This window comes from Pezoporus wallicus, unplaced genomic scaffold, assembly GCF_028554395.1.
Source record: "Pezoporus wallicus isolate ANWC-B61680 ecotype Strahan unplaced genomic scaffold, APGP_CSIRO_Pwel_v1 scaffold_11491, whole genome shotgun sequence".
Lineage (NCBI taxonomy): Eukaryota > Metazoa > Chordata > Aves > Psittaciformes > Psittacidae > Pezoporus > Pezoporus wallicus.
In genome coordinates this window covers 7,900,293-7,922,044 of record NW_026642649.1, presented here as the reverse complement: position 1 = coordinate 7,922,044, position 21,752 = coordinate 7,900,293, and the positions used below count along the sequence as shown (strand labels likewise).

At 39.6% G+C, this 21,752-nt stretch overlaps 1 protein-coding gene across 2 annotated transcripts in view; it reads left to right on the top strand.

Annotated features, from left to right (window-relative positions):
• The window catches only part of CNTNAP2 (contactin associated protein 2), a 1,008,227-nt gene that overhangs the window by 293,603 nt on the left and 692,872 nt on the right, over positions 1-21,752 (top strand). The window contains exons 1-2 of one of the 2 annotated variants that reach the window (XM_057431244.1): positions 1,788-1,882; positions 20,043-20,153. In XM_057431244.1, coding sequence (XP_057287227.1) covers positions 20,105-20,153 — 49 coding nt within the window. In that variant the 5' untranslated portion in view covers positions 1,788-1,882; positions 20,043-20,104. Of the gene's footprint in view, positions 1-1,787; positions 1,883-20,042; positions 20,154-21,752 lie in introns of those variants that run through there. The other variant, XM_057431243.1, reaches the window with a different exon arrangement.

Here is a 21,752-nt window from a genome sequence, read left to right as displayed (position 1 = left end):
TAGCTTTCCATGGCTTCAGCAAGCAGTGTCACTGGAGTAGCTTTTACCCATATATGTGTGTGCTGTCAAGGTCAAAAAGGATGAAAACTAGTTCTTGGAGATCCCAGTAATGGATCATGAGTGCCTAACATGGGTATTATCAGTGGATTTTCTCCTTCTGAAATCTCATTTTTGACTTACAGAAGCTAATGTGTTTGGAGAAAAGCCTGCCTCTGGCTTTCAAACAGTAGAACAAGTTCTTGCATTCTGTAGAGTGTTTTTTCTGTTTTCTGCAGTCTTATCCTTTTTTCCTCTACCCATTCTGTTACTTTTCTAATTCCTGATGGCAGATTTCTAGTAAATGAAACTTCATATCAATCTTTTCCCATATCTTGCAGGTGTTTTTTAGCTCTCACTTCTTCAGAAAACCATTATGGTGAAGCTCAGCCAGCAGGCTCATGCGTCTCCAGAGTCCTTCAGGTCATCTTAGGCAGCAGAACAACCATGGAGCTTAGTTCTGTCATGACTATGAGGAAAAAATACCCAGCTGGGAATCCTATTATAATTGTAACTCACTTGCAAGCACGCTGTGTTGGTCCCTTCTCTGTGTTCTGTCCACACAGAATGTGAATTTTAATGCCTTGCTAGTTTTTGAGTGTTTTTTTTGCAGTTCTGCAGAACAAATGATACCAGCAGATACTTTAACTGCCAGGAATGTGTGGTAAGGGATGTACAGAACTGCCTAGGATAGATAAGTCGCTGCCTTCAAGTTTTAGCTTTCCCAGTGTTACCCAGCCTGTATCCACAGACATTTTTCTGCTGATAAATAATTCCTCAGTGTAACTGAGGTATTTTCTTTTGCACTACTCGCAAGGCTGCTGGCTGTAATGAAACCCTGCCTTAGTGGTGAAACAACATGGTGGTTTAAGACGACTTGGTAAATATTATTTATTAATTAGTACCTCTAACTCAGAGGCTATAACTGTGTTAACAGTAGTATTCTGATCTTAAAAGCTCAATTTCTGTTGGTCTGTTTCCTGCTTGTGCTTGTTCTGCCCTCCTTTTTCCCTTTCATATAAGTGATTTTCCTTGTGGCCAGAGGCAAATATAACAACTGTCATAAAGACTGATCAGAACTGAAAAGCAGAAGGATAGTGAGCTAATTGCTATGTAATCATGCTTGAAAGCTGTAATATTGGTACTAGGCTCAAATCTGCTCTCATTACACTTCTTTAGATGAACTGCAGTGAATTGTGTTGCTTAGGTGTCACAGAATTTGATGCTCTTCTTAGAATCCTAGAATGGTTTGGGTTGGAATAATCTGTTACAACTTCTCTGCCATGGGCAGGGATACCTTCCACTAGACCAAGCTGCTCAAAGCAGTGAAGAATTCCTTACCTAATCTTAATCTCCCCACTGTCAGTTTATTAAAGCCATTCATTGTCCTATCCCTACATGCCTTTGCAGAAGTTCCTCTCTAGATTTCTGGTTGTCCCTTTTAGGCACTGAAAACTGCTCTAAGGTCTCCCCTTAAGGAGCCTTCTCTTCTCCAGGCTGAACCAGCCCAGCTCTCTCAGCCTGGCTCCAGAGCAGAGCTGCTCCAGCCCTTGCAGCATCTCCATGGTCTCCTCTGGACTCACTCCGACAGCTCCACGTCCCTCTTGTGTTGGGGGTCCCAAAGCTGAACATGGGCAGGTTGCAGTGGGTTTTATTTTGTGTCTGTCTTTGGATGCAGAGAGCACTCCTCCAAACATGCAGCACATCCATTCATAAACTGGAAGCTGACAGCAGTCAACCCGAGTTTTCTACTACAGGGAAATATTTCCAAGTATTTTCTTTATCCAGCCGCCAAGCAGGTGGTGTGTTTTGTGAGTCACTTGTGGAGACTAAGCTTTTTCTCTAGGTAAGATGAAAGTACAAAAGTTAGGCTGTCTCTCAGATTGTTCTATTGTAACTTGAAATTTCTGTATGAAATGCTGCATGAATTCTGTCTAGGTCAATACACTCACATTTGGACACAGAATGAAATTGATTAGTGGAGACTGATTTTAGTCAGTTGAAATTGAAATCCCAAGCTCCAGGTGTTTGTTTCTTTTTGATAAAGCAGTGTGCAGCCAGTGCTATCATTTAGAAGAGCATAGATAGTGATGATGAGTCACTTTGTACATTTATATATATTGAAATAACTTCATGAACAGTGGCTGATGGCTGACGTTTCCCCCTAAGCAGAAATGAACAGACACACATGCAAGGAACAATGAACTTCCCCTTTTGCACCAAATAGAGAGAATTATACAAACTATTTCTGGTTTTATATGGAGATAGGAAAAACTCTGACATTTTGATGTCAGAAATTGTTATTGGGGTTATCCAGCACCCCCCAGAACCCTCAGGAAATACTCTACAACCATTTGTTAGGAACAAGTTTTGAGGAGAGATGACGTGACGACAGTGGAACTGTTTCGTCCTTCTGCTGTTCTTGGATTCTGGAGGAGGTGTTAGTGTTTATGTTGGTCACCAGGTATTAGCTGAGAAATAACAAGAATTCAAGAAACGTGTTTCAGAAAAAGCTGGCTCAGAGAGTAACAAGCAAACAGAGTGACAACTCTATCTGCATATCATATTACAAATAGCAGAACAGATACTGCATGGCAAATTCTTGTGCTACCATGATATAAAACTTACTTAAGTTCACATGAATACAGAATAATGTGAAATACAACATAAGCAATGTATTTTAAATCAATATTTGTATTTGATAATGAGGCCTTTTTCTTCAAAATACCTTTATTAAGAAATTAGCTGGATGAGTAAAAGTTGCTGGCACTCAGTTTCAGAGTAGATTTGTCACATGCAGCAAGAAAATGTCTTAATGATTTGAGGCCAGGATAATGCAATAGTGGGGTAATCATAGAATGGTCTGGATTGGAAAGGACCTCAAAGATCATCTAGTTCCCACACCCCTGCCACCGGCAGGGACACCTCACACTAAACCAAGACACATCACCCAAGGCTCTGTCCAACCTGGCCTTGAACGCTGCCAGGGATGGAGCATTTACCATTTCTAATACCTTCTTTCATGGCATAAATGATACAGTATTCTGTATCATTTATATCTTTATATCAGCTATTCAGATAAGAGTATACCATCTTCTTTATAAGGTACCATTATGTTCACTCGTTACTTAGTAGGTATTGTTCTCTGACTTGCCTTTGGAAAGTTCTGTAAGTCCTGAAGGCTTTTCATGTGCTATTTTCCTGATCTTAATTTTCTTAATCTGATCTATTTTCTTAATCTGTTTTTCCTAATGTTACATGAGACCTCTAAGCATGAGGATTAATTAATAGGCCTTCATTTATGATTTCTGAGCATCATGGTGGGCCTAAAAATTGAAATACCTCTTGGGGAATTTTGGCATGAGGCAAAACACAGTTTCATATTCTTTGAGCAACACATGAAAACCAACTTGAGAATAACTGCAGTCCTTAAGTGACTGCCATGTGTGGACACTGCATGTACAATAACTCAACATCAGTGTTCTTTGCTCTGTGTATTTTCAGTGTTGATTATTTTTCCTATTTGATTGAAAGCCGTTCTGGGAGGCCCATAAGATGGACCATAAAAATCGCTGCAAGATTTACTTAAATGTTTCTTGAAAACTTGACTTTTCTGTGTAAAACCAGAAATGCGAGTGAAGGTTGCAAACATTTGCTTATAATAATTAATAGCAGAATTCTGTTGTCCTATTTGGGGCCCTTATATTTCTTCTCAATGCTGTTTTATTTGTATACATATACACGATGAAAAGCACTTATGTCTGTGTGCATAGCCTTCCAGTTTATATTGTCAGGCAAATTGAAAGATACGGGGATGCTAGAAAAGGCTCATTAATCAAACAGATGTAGTTTCAGTAATTATGAAATATCCCTGTTAAACAGAAGCAGTAAGTCATTAAAGTATCTTCTCCGGCATTTTGGCTAAGATCAAGCATAGAATATCTTCTCATTAGGGTAATGGAGTTCAATAAAATGCTACTCCATCATTCTCCGTAAGGGAGCAAAATGGAACTTTTTGGTTAACTGCAGTCATTTTGTCATTCATTTTGTCTTCCTCCAATCGTGTTCATTCATTTACAAGAGAAAATTAATTCTTCACACATTCAGCCTACTATCCTGGCAAACTGCACTGAACATGAAAGATAACTTTTTAAAGAAATTAAGGGTGGCTTAATGACATTAATACTGAGAATAAAATTTAGAGAAGTGAGAAGTATTTGTTGGGGATTTTTGATGTGCGTTTGTTTTTTTCTTTAAATCAAGAATCTATTAACGTATAAACTCAGTTTGTTAAATTTAAGGGGAGTTTATTGAGGAAAATCAAGGTAATGGTATAACTTAGTTTAACCTGGTTTTGCTTTTTCCTCCATTGTCTTGGAATTTCACTACAAGTGAATTGAAATTCCCTTTAATTTTTACTTATTGTTTCCTAGGTTTTCTCAAAAGAAAATAACTTTTCTAGGAACTAAAGATCTTCATTATAAGGAATTGATTGGATATACTCATCACTCATGGGTTCAGATGTGGGATAGAGAAAAGAAGCTAGAAAGGCACCTTCTTACATGGCCTATGGTCTTTGAAATTGTGGCAGATTTTCCTTATTCTGGCTGGATGTTGTTCATTCATATTTGGATGAAAGGATTGAACAGTTTTACTTTTTGCTTCAAGCCTTTCAGTAATCTTTACCCAGAGTAATTCTAGATAAGAAGTAGTGAAGTGATCTGTAAACTTCTGAGCACTTTCTCTGAGAAAACTGCATGTCAAAAAAGACCAAAATGCTAAAGGAAACAAATGAATTTTTAATACTTACTCATGTTTCATCCAAATTCCACTGCCAGCACTTACTGGCTGGGAAGCAGAACAGTTAAATATAATTAAATTCTACACAAGATAATAAGCTACAGTTTCTTTTAAGGAGGCCCTGACTTGCAGCCCTTTCTTGCACATCTGCCTACAAGGCTGTCTGCCCCAGGGCAGGCAGTGGTGGTGTTGCAGTCTTATAGCACTTGGTAGATGGCTCTTCCTATCTCTTATCATAGAATGGTTTGAGCTGGAAGGGACCTTAAAGCTCATCCAGTTCTAACCCCCTGCCAAAGGCAGGGACACCTTCTACTAGAGCAGGTCACTGCAAGCGCTGTCCAACGTGGCCTTGAACGCTGTCAGGGATGGGGCAGCCACAGCTTCTCTGGGCACCCTGTGCCAGCGTCTCATCACCCTCCGAGTGAATAATTTCTTCCTTATGTCTAATCTCGGTCTCCCCTCTATCAGGTTAAAGCCATTCCCTTTTTGAAAGTTGCTCTCCAGGTTTCTTGTAGGCTCTCTTAGGAACTGGAAGGGGTCTGTGGTCTTTACTGTGGCTCCCGCCTTCTCGTGCTGTTCCAGTGTGGGCTCTCCAGAGGCTGCAGCTCTCATAGCCACCTGCTTTGATGGGGGCTTTTGGGGGAATTCTCTGCCAGGGCAAGGGCTGGAGCCCCTACTCACCCTTCTCCTTCTCTCCTTTCAGGGTTGGCAGGGCTTGTTCTCACCCTTTCTCCTCACCACTGGGCAGCCTTTGCTAGCATTTTGCTGGCCCCAGAGTTAGCAGTCCCCCTGCCAAGACCTGAGCAACTCAGCCACTGCAACTGGGAATGCCTGTGGGCAATAGCGCATTGCTGTGTATATGTATGCATGCAGACTTCCATATGTATTAACATGAGGCATCCTTCACTTTGGGCATAATGGGAATTGGTGATCCAGACCAAGGTAGTAAACTGTAATGTTTGGAACTTAATATTCAGGTAACTGATTAAAATTGGGAGGGAATGGACTATAATTATAAGTCACTTTAATTTTTTAGAGATGCTGATTTAACTGTGCTGTTGTCCTTGGTTGACATGTTAAACATGTAGTATAACAAGGTTTTACCGAGCTTAATTACCAAGTACTCTTGGCCTTAAAAATGCTTCTGTAGTACCCATGCATGCTAATGAGGGTACAATAATAGATGGTGCTATTGTCAACACCATTTGCATTTGATAATTAGGAAAAAAACAACAATTTATATTCAGAAAATGCTACATGAACAGCAGGGTAAGCTGGATGGCTAAGTCTGTTGTAAAACATATTGGCTTGGATTTCCATAGCACATGAAAATAAGGTAGGTCTGGTAATTTACATGAGCAAGAGAAATGCAGTGACATATCCTATCTAAAAATCTGTCTTACAAAACCTTTTATACAGCATCCTCCCAGCCAGCCTTTAGGATAATGAATTACATCGCTGTTCTCTATAATGAGTGTTTCTAAATCAAGAGTTTCTGATGAGACTAAAAGGAAATGTGAAAAAGGAAAGGGCTCTCGGGCCACTGTAATGAGATTTGCTGTTATTTAAGAAGTTAAAAACAGTCTTTGGGAGCATGTGAAGTTACCTGGAGTTGTTCTAACTAGCCTTCACACTGAAAGGGAACAGTGGTACAGTAACCCTCCACTTGATTAAGACCTTTTCAAATTGGTTTTGATCTCCATTAAGTACAGAATTGGGTTTTCTACTTGGTGTTTTCTTCCTCTGTTTCTAACAGAAGCTTTCCTCGACACCCTAATGCACCAGACAGTCATGAGAAAGGCATAAGCTGTTCTAGTGTAGATGGCAGAACTGATCTGTTTGAGGGTGCTTAGTTCCTTCCAAAAGCAGGTGAATTTTGCCTGGGGCAGTGCAAAAACTGAAGGTAGGAGTAGTGCAGAACCATCCTTTCATCTCTTCAGTTTCTACTTGTATGATAAAACCGTTAGGATCTGAATCAGCAACACTGATCAATGCAGGCACCTGATGTACTTTGACTTGGGCTGTAGAGTCTGGTCAGAAATGTTTTTTCAGTTAAATAGCTCTTTGCAAGTGTTGATGCAGTCTGTTCTGTCCAGGGGAATACAAACACATTTTTGGTTGGTGGGGGGGAAGAAGCAAAATTTATTTAATCATAATGTACTTGGTGTACCAGAGAACAGGTCCCTATAATACATCTCCTGTGATATTCTTAGGACACAGAAACCTGTGAGAGAAGCCTTTCATCACAGGAGTAGTGCTTCAAGAGAGGAAATACAACTAAACTAGATGAGCATATAGCACTGTAGGAAACAATATATGGGGTCTTCTATGGCTGTTTTGTTTATTTTGGTGTTTTATTTAACATCTTGACATGCTCAGGTATTCTGTGAAATATCAGAGGATGTTGTTGTGCCTTTTTGTTTGGCTGGCATTCTGTTAACACAAAACAAAACCCAGACACCACTGTACAATGATTGCTTGTTAGCTTTTTCTCCCTTATGTCCCCTTCAAGCCGAATGATAAAAATCATTCACATGTGTTAGGCCTCTAACCACTTTTTCTTCCTTAAAAATAAAACGGCAAGTGCCAAATATTAAAAAGAGCAGAATTTTAGTGACTTGCTTTGTGACATTCTACCTCCAGCTGAATCCCATGTGCCATTTAGCAGTTGCACAGGCAGGAAGTATTAATTTATTCTTAATTATAATTCTTTCTGGATGAAAACTGCACAGTTACAAAATTCTGGTATTTATTTTTCCTGTTCAAGCGCACAAAGCGTGGTGCTTAATCACACTTAAAGTAGTTTCAGTTCAGTGTTTTACTGTGCGTTGTTATTGCTTCTTGCATTCACACTGTGGATTATTCAAGGCTGTCATTGCCTTTCCTTGCATTAGAATTTCATTCCCTTTTAAAAAGAACATAGAAGGACCTGCAACACTGGAAATGTGTACCTTCTCACAGTAGTGAAGAACTATCATAGACACGCACTCACATGCATCCCCCTGCCCTGGTTACTATCTCCAGTGAATTCAGGACCAACAGCTATAATCGATACACACCAACCATGATTTATGGAATTGAAAAGTGGTTGGTATATCAAAACCAAAGATCTCCCTTTAGACTGATACTTCTGGCTTTAGCTGTACTCAGAAAAGAGTTGCCCTATCATTCATACAGCTGTTTTAAGATGCTTGCTATCTCCTTCTGATGAGATTAAATCACTTAGTTTAAACATTGACTTTACTCCCAGGTCTTACTCCTTCTAGAATATTAGAATCCAAACAGACTGACAAGGAATTTGCTTGTGGGGGTGGTTGAACTGTGCTGAGTCAGCAACAGGAGTCCTGTAAATACTTTACAACTAAGAGTCAAATATTTGCATCTTTACAACTTGCAAGTTGATCATGAAGTTGTTCTATTCATCTTCAGTTATAAAATTTATGTAAATCTTCTTACCATAGTTACAGGCTGGGCAAAGAAGAGATTCAGAGCAGCCCTATGGAGGAAGGACTTGGGGGTGTTCGTTGATGAGAAAATGAACATGAGCCGGCTTCAGTGTGCGCTCGCAGCCCAGAAAGCCAACCGTATCCTGGGCTGCATCAAAAGGAGCGTGACCAGCAGGTCAAAGGAGGTGATCCTGCCCCTCTACTCTGCTCTTGTGAGACCTCACCTGGAGTATTGTGTGCAGTTCTGGTGTCCTCAACATAAAAAGGACATGGAGCTGTTGGAACAAGTCCAGAGGAGGCCACGAGGATGATCAGGGGACTGGAGCACCTCCCGTATGAAGACAGGCTGAGGAAGTTGGGGCTGTTCAGCCTGGAGAAGAGAAGGCTGCGTGGAGACCTCATAGCAGCCTTCCAGTATCTGAAGGGGGCCTATAGGGATGCTGGGGAGGGACTCTTCTTTAGGGACTTTAGTGACAAGACAAGGGGTAACGGGTTAAAACTTAAACAGGGGAAGTTTAGATTGGATATAAGGAGGAAATTCTTTCCTGTGAGGGTGGTGAGGCACTGGAATGGGTTGCCCAGGGAGGCTGTGAATGCTCCATCCCTGGTGGTGTTCAAGGCCAGGTTGAACAGAGCCTTGGGTGACATGGTTTAGTGTGAGGTGTCCCTGCCAATAGCAGAGGGGTTGGAACTGGATGATCTTAAGGTCCTTTCCAACCCTAACTATTCTATGATTCTATAGAAGTAAGACACTTCCTTTCAGTTCTAGGGAAAGAAAGAAAGATTCTGACGTTAATTATTAAATGTAAGGCACTTTCGTACTTTGTGGAATAAGGTGAAATTTATCCAGAAATTGTTTGTCCTGTGAAGCTACTGTCCTCAACTGACTTGTTCCTTATGCTCTTGCTCCAGTGTGCCTAAGCATGCTGAACACTTACTGGAATCAATTTGATGATTTCATACTGGTGTATGAAACGATTTGTTAGCCTGCTCTGATATGCATATTGTTTCTTCAAGGTATTAGTGTAAGATATTTTAGTCTCTAGTGTTAACATTCACAGCCATGTTAGATGATTGGTTCAAATTTTTCAGCATGTGTAACAAGCCTCTGAGAGTAGTGCACCTCTCAGGTTGGTTATAACACAGCTTGCTCTTTTCAGTCTATAATACAAAGAAGTTCAAAAATCTAACTTAAGCTCACATTTCCTCTTATGCAGCGTTCCTCATCTCCTTTTTGTTGCAGTTAGTTTTCCTTTCCTGTTCACTGTTTTATTCATCAATCTTTGCATAAGATTTAGACCCTAAAAAACCTGACAGGATATTGGCAGATTCAGGAAGCTTATCTTCTGGAAGCGTGTTTTGGGGAAATGGAATCACGACCAGCATTATCTTAAAAGTATACTATGTATACACTAAATTAATGCAACAGTAAGGAGAAAAGTATTTCTTTTCACCTATTAAAGCGTCTTTTCAGGTACATTTTTTTGATGCTTCTGATGAAATCAGTATATTATGACAGTTTAATTTACCTGGTCGCTTGATGCTTTGGAAACATGGGAAAGAGGGCTAAGAGTTTGCACAGCTAATCCTCCTGTGTTTCAGTGACAGGAATCAAGGAAGCACATCTTTTATACTTAGTTGGAGGTGAGGGGAGAAAAGCTTCAAGTAGAAGAGGAAGGAGACCAAAGTTAGATCTTACTTATCTTTTTCTCCCAACAAATTATCGGTATTAATACAGTTTAATTCATAGGTCATGCAACTCCTGCGTTTTGTTTCTGTCATCACTTCTAACAGTAGGCAACTGATAAATAGCCACCTAATAGCTTCTATTACAAATATGATGTATCTGCTTTCTCCAAAGGGGAGCTGAAAGTAAACAGCAATGCACAAATATGGAATTAATAATGTCTTTAGGAAAAAACACAACTGAATGTAAGTTAAAGTGATGTTTACTTTCTGCTCTGCAACTGAGAAAGAATTCTCTGCTGCATTTTGCATACCCTGTTAATTTCCATTTTTTTCCTCATCTAACCACATGTGGAATATGCTTTACATGCTTCATGGTATTAAATATTCTGTCTGTCTGATGAGAGCAGTTTTCTCCCTAGCCATTGTAGGGCAAGGGTAGTTTTCTAGTATAAGAAGCATTCAGAGGAGAATCTAAAGCTTTTGCTTTGACTTAACTCCATTAGGAGATTTCTGTTGAGCATCTTAACCAGTCTACAAGTGGATAGATAAAAATACTTAATTATCTCATATAAGGTTAGCGTCCTTCATGTTTTTAAAGGCATATTACTAGGTTCTATATACCAAGTTGAAGTATTGTTAATCTGTACCTGTGCTGTATTGTTTTGGCAGTTAATATGTGGCTTTCTGTGGCCATGCTGTTATATTCAAATGCCCAACAGTTCTAAATCCCGTGCTGGATGTTTGGATCCTGCTTAAATTAGGTTAAACCTGAAATAACAGCTCTGAATTTAGAAGACTTTTATGTTGATATAAAACTGCTAAAAGTAAAGGTACCATTAAAATAAGTGTGTGTTGTGAGGAAAAGATTACATGTTCTCATTAAAGGTAAAAGCTTAATTGTAGACATGAAAAATTAAGCTGACGGGTAAAAATTTCATTCAGGAAACTAGTTATGCATTGGTGCCTTATGCGTGGGTCTTGAAAAACAAACAAATCAAACCAACAAACAGCCAAACACAAACCCAGAGAAATCCCACACCAAACAAACAAAAGATACTTTTGATATAAGGTTGACTGAGGAAGAACATAGGCTGGGTAACTGGCAAATGTAATTTAAGGTAAATGAGACTTGACAAGATAAATTGTGGCGATTTTCAGTATTCTTTCCTCCAGCCTTGTGAGTTCCCTGACCTCTACTCAAAAATTCCTCATGCGACATGATTTAAGGCTTCTCTATCCTTAATTCAGCTGGCTACCAGTCTGTGAAAGATCAAACCTACCTGCACGGGTACTTAAGAAGGAGCTTTGTTTGCTGTAACAGCCTGCAAAACATTTGGCTATTTCTAGTAGTGAAAAGCTGAGGTATATTTACATGGCAGAAGATTAAAAACTGAAGAGGCATCTGAGGATTTGATATGCAAAAATATTCATGAACAGAGTTGGTAGTCAGTTACTGCTAGGAGCTAAGGACAGTGTAATGAAATCCCAAGTGTACAATCAGACCGGCTGACTTCCTGCTAATCCAGATGCAATTGACCTGAGGTTTTGGTTAAGAAACCTGAGCAAACAGGATGGCAGGTTTTTCATACCACTTCTCCAGCTGCACAGGGGGCAAAGCAGTTTGTGTATTCATAAGAGACAGGAGTGTGATGGCATGAATGCCTGCTGAATTCCCAGTGCACTGTGAAAGGCTCTGCAGAGTCTCAAGTAAACCAAAAGCAATCCAGATGTGGTTTTGGTTTAGGGGGATGTAAAAACTTCCCCTCTTCACTCCTCCAGAAAACAGAAGACCAAATCTAACTGACCCTGCAAAACCTTTACTGTAGATATGGCTTAAAGACAATAGAAAGGATGTATTTGTTCTAAAACCATTCACCTTTATACTTACATAGATAAGTATAAGTAACCATACACCTTTATACTTACAGTAAATAAATCCCAGTCTTTCTGATTAAACTGTAGAACAGGGTAATGAATGAGACTGTTTGATGACACTGCAGCCAGAAATAACTGATAGTAGTCTTGTAATACGTTGCACAGTTGTGCTACTGTTAGGATATTACCATTTCCGGTGTTTCTTTGGAGTGCTTACAAATGTTTATTAACAAGAAAGTTTTCATAGAATCATAGAATAGTTAGGGTTGGAAAGGACCTTAAGATCATCCAGTTCCACCCCCCCTGCCATGGGCAGGGACACCTCACACTAAACCATCTCACCCAAGGCTCTGTCCAACCTGGCCTTGAACACCACCAGGGATGGAGCATTCACAGCTTCCTTGGGCAACCCATTCCAGTGCCTCACCACCCTAACAGGAAAGAATTTCCTCCTTATATCCAATTTAAACTTACCCTGTTTAAGTTTTAACCTGTTACTCCTTGTAACTTGTACTAATGAAGAGTCCCTCCCCAGCATCCCTACAGGCCCTTCCAGATACTGGAAGGCTGTTCAACCTAGCCTGCCTTAGATTAGCCTAGCCTAATCACAGTTTAGATTAGCCAAATCAATCACAGCTTGATTCTTCCTTCCAGCCAGTTCTTGATCCACCTCACTACCTGATCATCAAGCCTGCACTTCCTTAGCTTATCTACGAGGATGCTGTGGGAGACAGTATCAAATGCCTTACTGAAACCAAGAAAAACCACATCTACCGCTCTACCATCATCCATCCACCTAGTTACTTGCTCATAGAAGGCTATCAATTAATGATTTCACCTTAGAGGGTGAAGAATAGCTGCTCTGTTTTTTTCCTTTTCAGCAGCAGCCACCTTTTTAAGCAGTGTTATCTCTATTGGTGGTATGCAACTTGAAGTGGAATATGAAACATCCCAGGTGATCAGTATCAGCTGCTCTGATATTTTATATTACAGCTGAGCTCACAGATGCTTAAAGAAGGCTTCAGTTACACTTGGACTCATTTTCTCATGATGCTGGCTGTGAAGCTGGCTCCCTAGCAGCTTGTCAAGACTGTCATGTGAAATGTCAGTCATCTGGGGAAGCTGCAGCCTTCTGCAATATGGGAAGAGGACTATGCTCACAAGAGCATTGTGAGAAATAACATATCAAAGTAATGGAGGCCAGTAGAAATAACAAAGAAGAAGCCAAGTGATGCTTCTCTAATACTTGCATTGACTTTGACATGCATATGGCAACTGGAAAGTAACTTGTGTGTGTGTGTGGAGTATTAACCTGTTTGCACAAATGGAGTGTGGACAGCTCTGTTGTGACTTAAGTTATTTGAAAAGTGCGTTGGGTTTTGTTACCCTTCTAGTGGAGTAAATACATTCTAACAGGACAGAAGTTGGGACAGAAGAGGATAAAGAAATGAAGCTTCCACTCTACCAATCATCATCCCTATCTAGTTGGTAAAACGATTCAAGAAACTTGCTGGAGAGTCAAGTTACCTTTTCAACTTAAATAATAATAATAATAAATAACAGTATATAGTGGATTTATTTACATTTATCTCCCACAGTCGAGGAACCCTGCGGAACATATCTAAGGTAAAAGGGTTTGAACCACCCCAAACGTACCAAAGGCTGATATATTTGGTAAATAATACCTGACAGGCAATACTTCCTTTTCTGTAAGAGGTGGTCTTCTGTAATAAGCTCTTCACTGATTTCTTGCTTACTTAAGAACTTGGATCATGAGGTGTACGCTGCTTAGCATTTGCCAGCCATTACCATCAGTATTTATTTTTTTACCTGTGGCCCTTCACAGGACTAACTTTCTCCGACACTGTTCCTGTCATACACAATGAGAGGTTTGGTTCAAGGTTTATTGTGAGCAACAGGCTTGTGAAACAGGGCCAAGGTTGATTTTCGTGTCATTGTAAGAATTAAACCTGTGCTAGACTGTCCTCACTAATACTCGCTTCTACTTTGGTTGGTTTTAAATGTTTTTACAGGGGTTACCCTTGACCATGACTTGTTTTGTATTATCTCCTGCTTTGCCGTTAGTACAGCTTTAAAAGCTCATTTGAAACAGTGCATAAAACTTATGCTTATTTATTCCTATTCTTTGGGGGGACACAGTCTTGTGAATTAAACACAGTGGATTCTGGCATTTGTTTCGGGATACAAAACCTGCCCATGCAATATGAAAAGTAAGGCTGTCTCAGCATACTAATATGCTGCAATCCAGAAAAGTCACATTAATATTCCTGATGGTCTCCTGTTGGAGGTATGCCAATTCCCACATGTATTTATCCATGTTCCAGAGTGCCCTTGCAATCTCATGACTGCTTTTCAGAAGTGCTTGGTGGCTTACACCTTCTCCTCAGCACGCTACAGAGAATGCACTCTACATATTCACATGGGAGCAGAAAAATGTGTTCAGGATAACTAGCATTTAGCACACGCAGTACAAATTAAACCCAGGTGATCTGATTCTCTCTCCTTTGCTCCCCATCATTTGCATTAGAATTCATATTCTAAAATAGGAGTCTCTTGCATTGCAAGATTAAAAGTTGCTCTAAACTTTTTTCCTTGCACTTGACAGGCATTGAGGTACAGTTAATGAGTTGGTAATAGTTAAGATTTTTGGGTTTGCATTGCAATGTTAGTTTTGTACACTGAAAACACGTGAAACAGAAATGGTTGAGACTTTTCGGTCAGAAAGCCATGGCTTTGTGTATTTCTTGGCTGAGATTTTTGTAAGTCCTACATCAGATAGACTTTTCTTATTCTGAGGGCAATTTATTGTGTCTGTTTTGGACTCAGAACACAGTATTGCTATCACAGTCATTTTGCCTTTTTGCATCTTAGTTGATCAACTTTACAGTTCTTTTCTGACATACACGTGGGGCTTTTTTTTAGTGAAGTTACTGGCAACATGTTTATCGTAGAGCTAGTATCCTCCAGCAAAATAATGATAATGGATTCGGATTTGATAGGAAATGATGGCTAAAGGTTTTGAAGAAGGAGGGGTGAGTTTGTAGATTTTGTTTGGTATTTTTTTCAAGGTCTGTCTGTTCCTCAGTGCACAGTGGACCATAATGATGGCAAAGCCTTTGTTCTTCAAAAGCCGCCTTAATAAGGCACCGTCACTTATTTCTGATGAGTTCTATTTATCGGTATCCAAATGTTTTTCTTTCTTTTAAGTACTCTACACAGCTCTTTCTACTTTGCTGACAGAATCTTTGCAAGAGCTTCTGAGGTAACCTCCAGAGCAGCTTCAGATTATTAATAAAAGCCACCTATGACTATAAATATGTACTGTTCCTATTCCTTAACGTTTCTAAAGGTGTAGTTGTTTGTATGCATTCTAACCCGCTAGTAGATACTAATGGCAAGAAGATAATGATGAACTGCAGATAGTCTTTTTCATCTTCTCAGACTGCTTTGATCAAATACGTCAGTGACTTTACAGATGACCTGTCTATTGATCAGGATGCTAAGCATTGGAACAGAGTTCTGTGAAGTATTGAGGTTTTTTTACTCTGCTTTGCCCACCAAAAATCATTAAAGTCGCTGGCATAGCGAGGAATAAGCTTTAACAATCTCTGGTGTTGATAAATCAAAGTTTGTGTGTGCATGGTCTGCTTTGTAATAAAGTCAAGGTCTGGCCATCAAATTGTCTGGTCCCTGTTCCCCAAATAGTTCATGGACTAACCAGGTGTGAACTAAAGCAATTGCTGGCAAAGTGGAATGCAGCCCTTCAGTCTATCCAGTATGATGGGTAGGCTATAAACTGTAAACTACACATAGACTGTAGAGCAGGAAAGAACAGGTATCCTTTCCTAGTTTTGTTGAGTGAGGACACCAGAACATATGAGAGGCTTCTGGTAAGGCAGAAGATCCATCTCCTCTGGTTTCCAGTAGCCAGGTGCCTGAGAAAGCATGTAAGACCAGAGCAAGTGCATAGGCGTCCTTCCGTTCCATAGTCTAGGAATTTGAAGCTTGTGGATTGCTGAGGTTTTGCATTTGTATTTAATGTCATTAGGTGACCTTTCTTCCATTGATCTTATTATTTACATATCAAGGAAATTTGTTTCTGATGGATATAAACTGATTTCCCTCTGAATAGGAAAGTCAGAGTAGTAAATGTCATCACACCTGTGACAAAGTTATCAGCTCTGTCTATCCGAACAGAAAAGAGTGGAGTGGAAGACCTGTTTCGTTTTAGGAAGTTACCATTTAAATGGACCTAAGCTGGCTTGGATGTTAATATATCACTGAGATAAATGGGATGGAGGAGAGTTTATTTCTTCGCTGCCACAATGCTGGCAGGCCCCTGTGCCCTGTAATTGATTAACAGGGCACAGTGCATTGACTTATATGGGAAAAGCTATTATATCTCAGTAACAGGAAGGTATATATGATTCTCGTTTAGTAAGTAAAAAATTGGATTCTGCAGGAAATAACTAGAACTGCTGAAAGAACCAAAGGTTCCCAAGGATTTTTTTTAACTCTTAAATCTGTGGCATAACAGCATTTCATGTTACGAAGGAAGTTTAAATAGTGCAGTATATTTAGTGGAACTTTCATACACAGCTGGAAATATTAGCTTATGTAAGCAGACTTTTAACTTCTGTTCTATTGGACCCAAAGTCCTGAGTTATTGATGAGATCAATATCTTTTTTAACAGCTGTTCATTGAAAGTGTAATGCTTCCCTGTAATTCATACACATCTGTGGTGAATTTCCTATATTTTGAAGCCTAAATGAGTGAGCAGGTTGACAGGGTGTGTGTGTTTGTTTTTTAAACAGTTAGAAGCTTATTACTTGGGATCCCAAAACAGGCATAAGAAGCGAATGCAGTTCTAAACAACAGGGAAGGAAGACGGTACCAATTAAGTTTGCTTTTTCAATTGCCACCACCCCTGACCCTAGTATTGGTGATTCCAGCCACACTGAGAAAGCAGATGGCCAGGTTCAATACTTCAAAAGCAGACATACACCAAATGAAGCACATTAATGACTGACGGTAAGACTTGGGATCACAGGGACAAACACAGTGCGGTACTCCCTGTGGGATTTTAGTTTTAGTTTTTGGCTGTGTCAGGCTTGTCTTTCTCATTTGTTTGAATCCAAGTTAAGGAAGCAGAGAGACAAGGCAAGACCATACAGGGGGAGGATGCTTTAGAAGTCAGTACTTTTTCCATAGAAGTTTTCCCCATACTTCTTTTCGTGTGGCATCATCAATAGTAGCAGCGATATTGTAGCTGTCAAAATACAAGGAGGAAGTGTTCTCTATAACTAGTGGGGTCGCTACAGAAAAGAAGTTCTGATGAGCTTCTGTGATTTGGAAAGGCTTTTTCCAAAGCTCTCATTGTTTCTGAACACATTTCTGTTGAATAAATTAATCCCTTTTTAGATGGGAGTTCTTATAGCTCTTTTGTTTCAAATTATTCTTTCTAGAGTATCATGACCAATGGCTTCCCATTACATTCCATAATTAATCAAATTGCAGAAGTAGCATACAGTTCTGTGGCTAAACCTTTCTTCTACTTATATTCTTCCATACAGATGGGGAGTTTTCTCCTCAGCCCCCAGTGTGAAAGTATAGGTGTGGGGAAAACCATCTAACCCTATGATTTGCTTGGAAAAAATATACCACCCCACCCCCCCCAACGGAACAGATATTCAGCCTTAGCTCTCATTATGAATGTGAATATATTTCTCTTAGTCAATATTGCATAAGATAAGCATTGGAAAATATGATAAAGAGACTTTGTTATGTATTTGTAAAATATTTCTGCTTATGTGTACTTCTTTGTTCAAATGTTTCCTTTGCGTTTTACCTAAGAACAGTATTAATGGCAAATTAATTCAACTCTCTAGCTACTACCAGTGAAGAGGCAGCGAGAGCAGATTGCTAGCAGTCTTTATGTTGAAAACCTGTTTATTTGAACAACTGAAAAAATACTGTAGATAAATAGTTGAGAAACTTTAACTCTGTGATTGTAATATGAAGAAGGGCTACAGGAAATCTGGAGAGGGACTTTTTACAAATAATAAAAAATCTATGTAGTGACATAGGACAAGGGGAAATGGCTTTAAGCTCAAAAGAAAGGAGGTACAGATTAGACATTAGGCAGAAGTTCTTCCGTGTGAGGGTGCTGAGGCGCTGGCACAGGGTGCCCAGAGAAGCTGTGGCTGCCCTATCCCTGGCAGTGTTCAAGGCCAGGTTGGACGGGGCTTGGAGCAACCTGGTCTAGTGGAAGGTGTCCCTGCCCTTGGTGGGGGCTTGAAACTGGATGAACTTTAAGGTCCCTTTCAGCCCAAACCACTTCTTTTGTGAAGCTCTGACCTTGAACTGTGACTGAAATCACAGCAGCCTGGCACCCACGTAAGCCTTTGCTCCGTGCTGTGCCCCTGCTGCCAGGGTTTGCTCCTGTGCATCCCTGGTGTGTTGCTTTAGATGGCGTGATGTGAGCTTCAGGCATGGTGCCTCTGTGGCTACAGACTCTTGACCATGTGTGGCCACATCCAAGGCAGGGCAAGGAGGGAAGAGGTGAATTGGTCCTTTTATTTTGTGGTATAAACAATAATGCTTACAACCATTTATTTTCCCCTGTCAAAATTCCATCATTAAATAGTGTGGTAGTGAACTTTAAAGCCATTGGAATTGTCCTTTAATTCAGTGCAAAGCAATTGTACTTTCCCCTTACCTGTGCTTTTATGCTGGTATGAGTTTTGTTTTCTCCCTTAACAAACTGTTGGAGATTTGTGAAGGAAACTTACTTATTTTGTTAAATGTCAAGAGTACTGACTCATGAGCAAATGTTCTCCTGTATTTCATTGCTTCAGTTTCTATTGCTGTGAAAATAATTTTATTTTTCATTACATGAGACTGGAAATTTTAGGAGACCTGCATTATAAATGACTTGGTTTGCTCACAAGCCTGTTTTTTTTTTTCCCATTGAGGTTCCTCTTTTCATGGTAGGATTAATTCAGTCTCTGTATGATCCAGTCTGACCACATCACTATTTCCTAGTAGTACCAAAATTATATGGTGTGGCTGAGCACTAAAATATCCTGCCAAACAGAAACAGGAGTGGTGTAGTGCTTTCTAGATGTATAAATTGAGGTGTTTCTGCTCGCAGCAGTGCCTGTGTTGCAGTCTGTGTGTTCAAAAGGATGAAGGGATGAATCAAGACATCTGGTGTAGATGATGAAGTTTTTTAGGCTGTACCTGAAATGTAAATGAGTAATGTAGCCCACGTTTTATTCCTCTGTTGAAGTAATTGAGGAAAAAGGGCAAAGGGCAGTATATTACTTGGGTATTTGAAAAATCAAAACGCAGTTCTCTTTGTTCTGATTTATGTAACTTCATACAACAGTGGATTTGTTTTAAACTTTTCCATTAGAAAGGGAAAGATTCTGATTTTGGGTTTTTTTTTTTCCATCTCAGGTGCTAATACAAAGTCTTATTTATACTGGGTAAAATAGATGTGACGTACTCATGGATTCTAGAGATCCTGTTTAAAAGGCACCCAACCAAAACAACAACAAACACACCAAAATAATTTGTATTTTGCTAAGTTCTAAAGTAAATCTGTAATAAGTGATAATTCATCGGCATTTATTAATGTACCCGAATTGGTTTCCTTTTTTAAGATATCAGTTTATCAGCACTTCAGTTACAGTACTGAGAGGTTTTATCTTAGCTACTTGTTACAAAGCTTTCATGATAATACTTTTCATTAGCACTGGGTTTTCATGTTGAATAAGCCATTTCAGATGTGTCAGGGCCAGCTTGCTTGTTCACTTGTAGTATCTGGAAGGAGAGTGGTGGCATATAGTTAGGCAGCACCATTAGCTAATTCTCGCCTTTATTGAAGCCTTTATTTTCCCATGTTGAGGGGTGTGTGTATGTGTTTGTGGGTATTGGGGTGATTTTTTTTCTTGTTGCTTGTCAGTGTGGGTTTGGGGTTTGGGAATTTCTGTTGTTTGGTTTGTGGTTGGGTTTTTTAAACTAAAATATTGGATTGTAGCCTAATGCATTTCATGTGTAAAAAATAACAAGGTTATGTTATAACCCAGCAGAAAAATCAAAGGCACATTGCCACTTAATATGTATGAATTATTAACAGTATAAAGTGAATCTGTGTTCTTGTGTTTCAGAGAAGTGTGATGAGCCTTTGGTCTCAGCGTTACCCCACTCCTCCTTCAGCAGTTCATCATCTATGACAAGCAGCTATGTACCTGGGTATGCCAAGTTAAACAAGAGAGGAGGTAAGGAGTGCTCTCTACGTTAACGTTCAGATATTGAAAAAGCAACAGATGATACTTTTAATACGAAAATGCTTTTATGTAAAATATTCTTGCTTGTTTGCTTTAACAAAGTCTTTGTTGTCTGACAGCTGCTCAGTGTATGTGACAGTAATAGCACTCCCTTGCAGTGCATGGAGGAATGCACCACTAATAACATACAGCATCATGGGCGTGTCGATGGACTCACACAATGCAGTTGTACAATTGACTTCAGTTAAAAAGGCTTATCTGTGCTCATCGGGTAAATGGACATTTGCAAGTTCATGGTTGTTGGAGCAAACCTAAACAGCTTTGATGCACTTTGTTGATTTAACTTGTTTCCTGCATTAGCACTGACTGCTGTTGCTCAGTGCAATGCCACCTGTTTTGGTCGTTGGAAGAATAGGTGTGTAACTTCAGTCTACCTAGTCTAATTATATCCTAGGGCTAGGCAAATTTATGTCACAGTCTGAAAACAAGTCTTTATCTTTACCGACAGGAATTTTGATAGCTTTCCTTGATATTATGGATATTATACCATTTTGATATACATCTCATAAATAATTTTGCAGGAATTATACATTTAAACGTGAAACTTCAGATTAACAGAATTAATATTCTGAATACTATTGATTTTTTTTTTTTCTAACTAATATCAATCTGAAAATCCTGAAATTGAAAATTTCACTAATTCTTGTGTATCAATACCAAACTTTTATTTTCTACCCAAAATACATGTCAGTGGTATAATGAAATGACTTTAAGAGCATAGGATTGAGAAATGCTTTTCCTGTATGGATGAAGAAGGAGCAAGTGACGGTAGTCATGATCTTCTAAATCCTGAAGATCTAGGCAAAACAGCAGACTTGTAGAAGGTTGGCTTACTGGCAGTGCTGCTTTTATTTGTCCTGCTCCTGTAGGATTTCTGCTGGTCCTGCCTAGATACTGTATTCTGCCTCCTAAAACTGGTGGTGCCAGTTGCCTGGAGATCAGCACACAGGAAGGGATGAGCCAGGTCTGTCAAGCCAGCAAGCAAAATCCCTAAGTGAGGAAGAATACCATCTGGGCTGGGCATGGATCCACCTATGATATGGCTCACATAGAACCTGGGGGCTGAAATGGGACTCCCAAGCTCTTGGGCAGGGCACTCTGGTCCCTCAGTGGGTAGGGCGATTACCCTGTTGGTAGCCTCAAAGCTGTGATGTTGATCTTTATTTATTCTTCTGCAACTGCATTTGTCTGAGTTCTCTGTATGTGTAGGGTTCTTGTCCTTTGTCTTTTTGTCTTGTTCTTTGTTTTCTAAAATCAGTCAGCTCCCAAGGTTGCATTCTTTTAATGGCTAGTAATTGACCTGTTACGTTGTTTATAGCCCTTCTCCCTTTGGTACCACCCTGTACTTCCAATATCTCTGTGACTGTAGTCCTCTACATTACATTTTTATTCTACAGTACTAGTTTGTTCTCTGCAGAATGTCTATGTACAAATATATATATACTTGAATTGATATACCGATAGTCACTAGCCCATGCCATCACAAAACTAAGGCTGTGTTAACTGGGTATTAGAGAGTTGCTATTACAG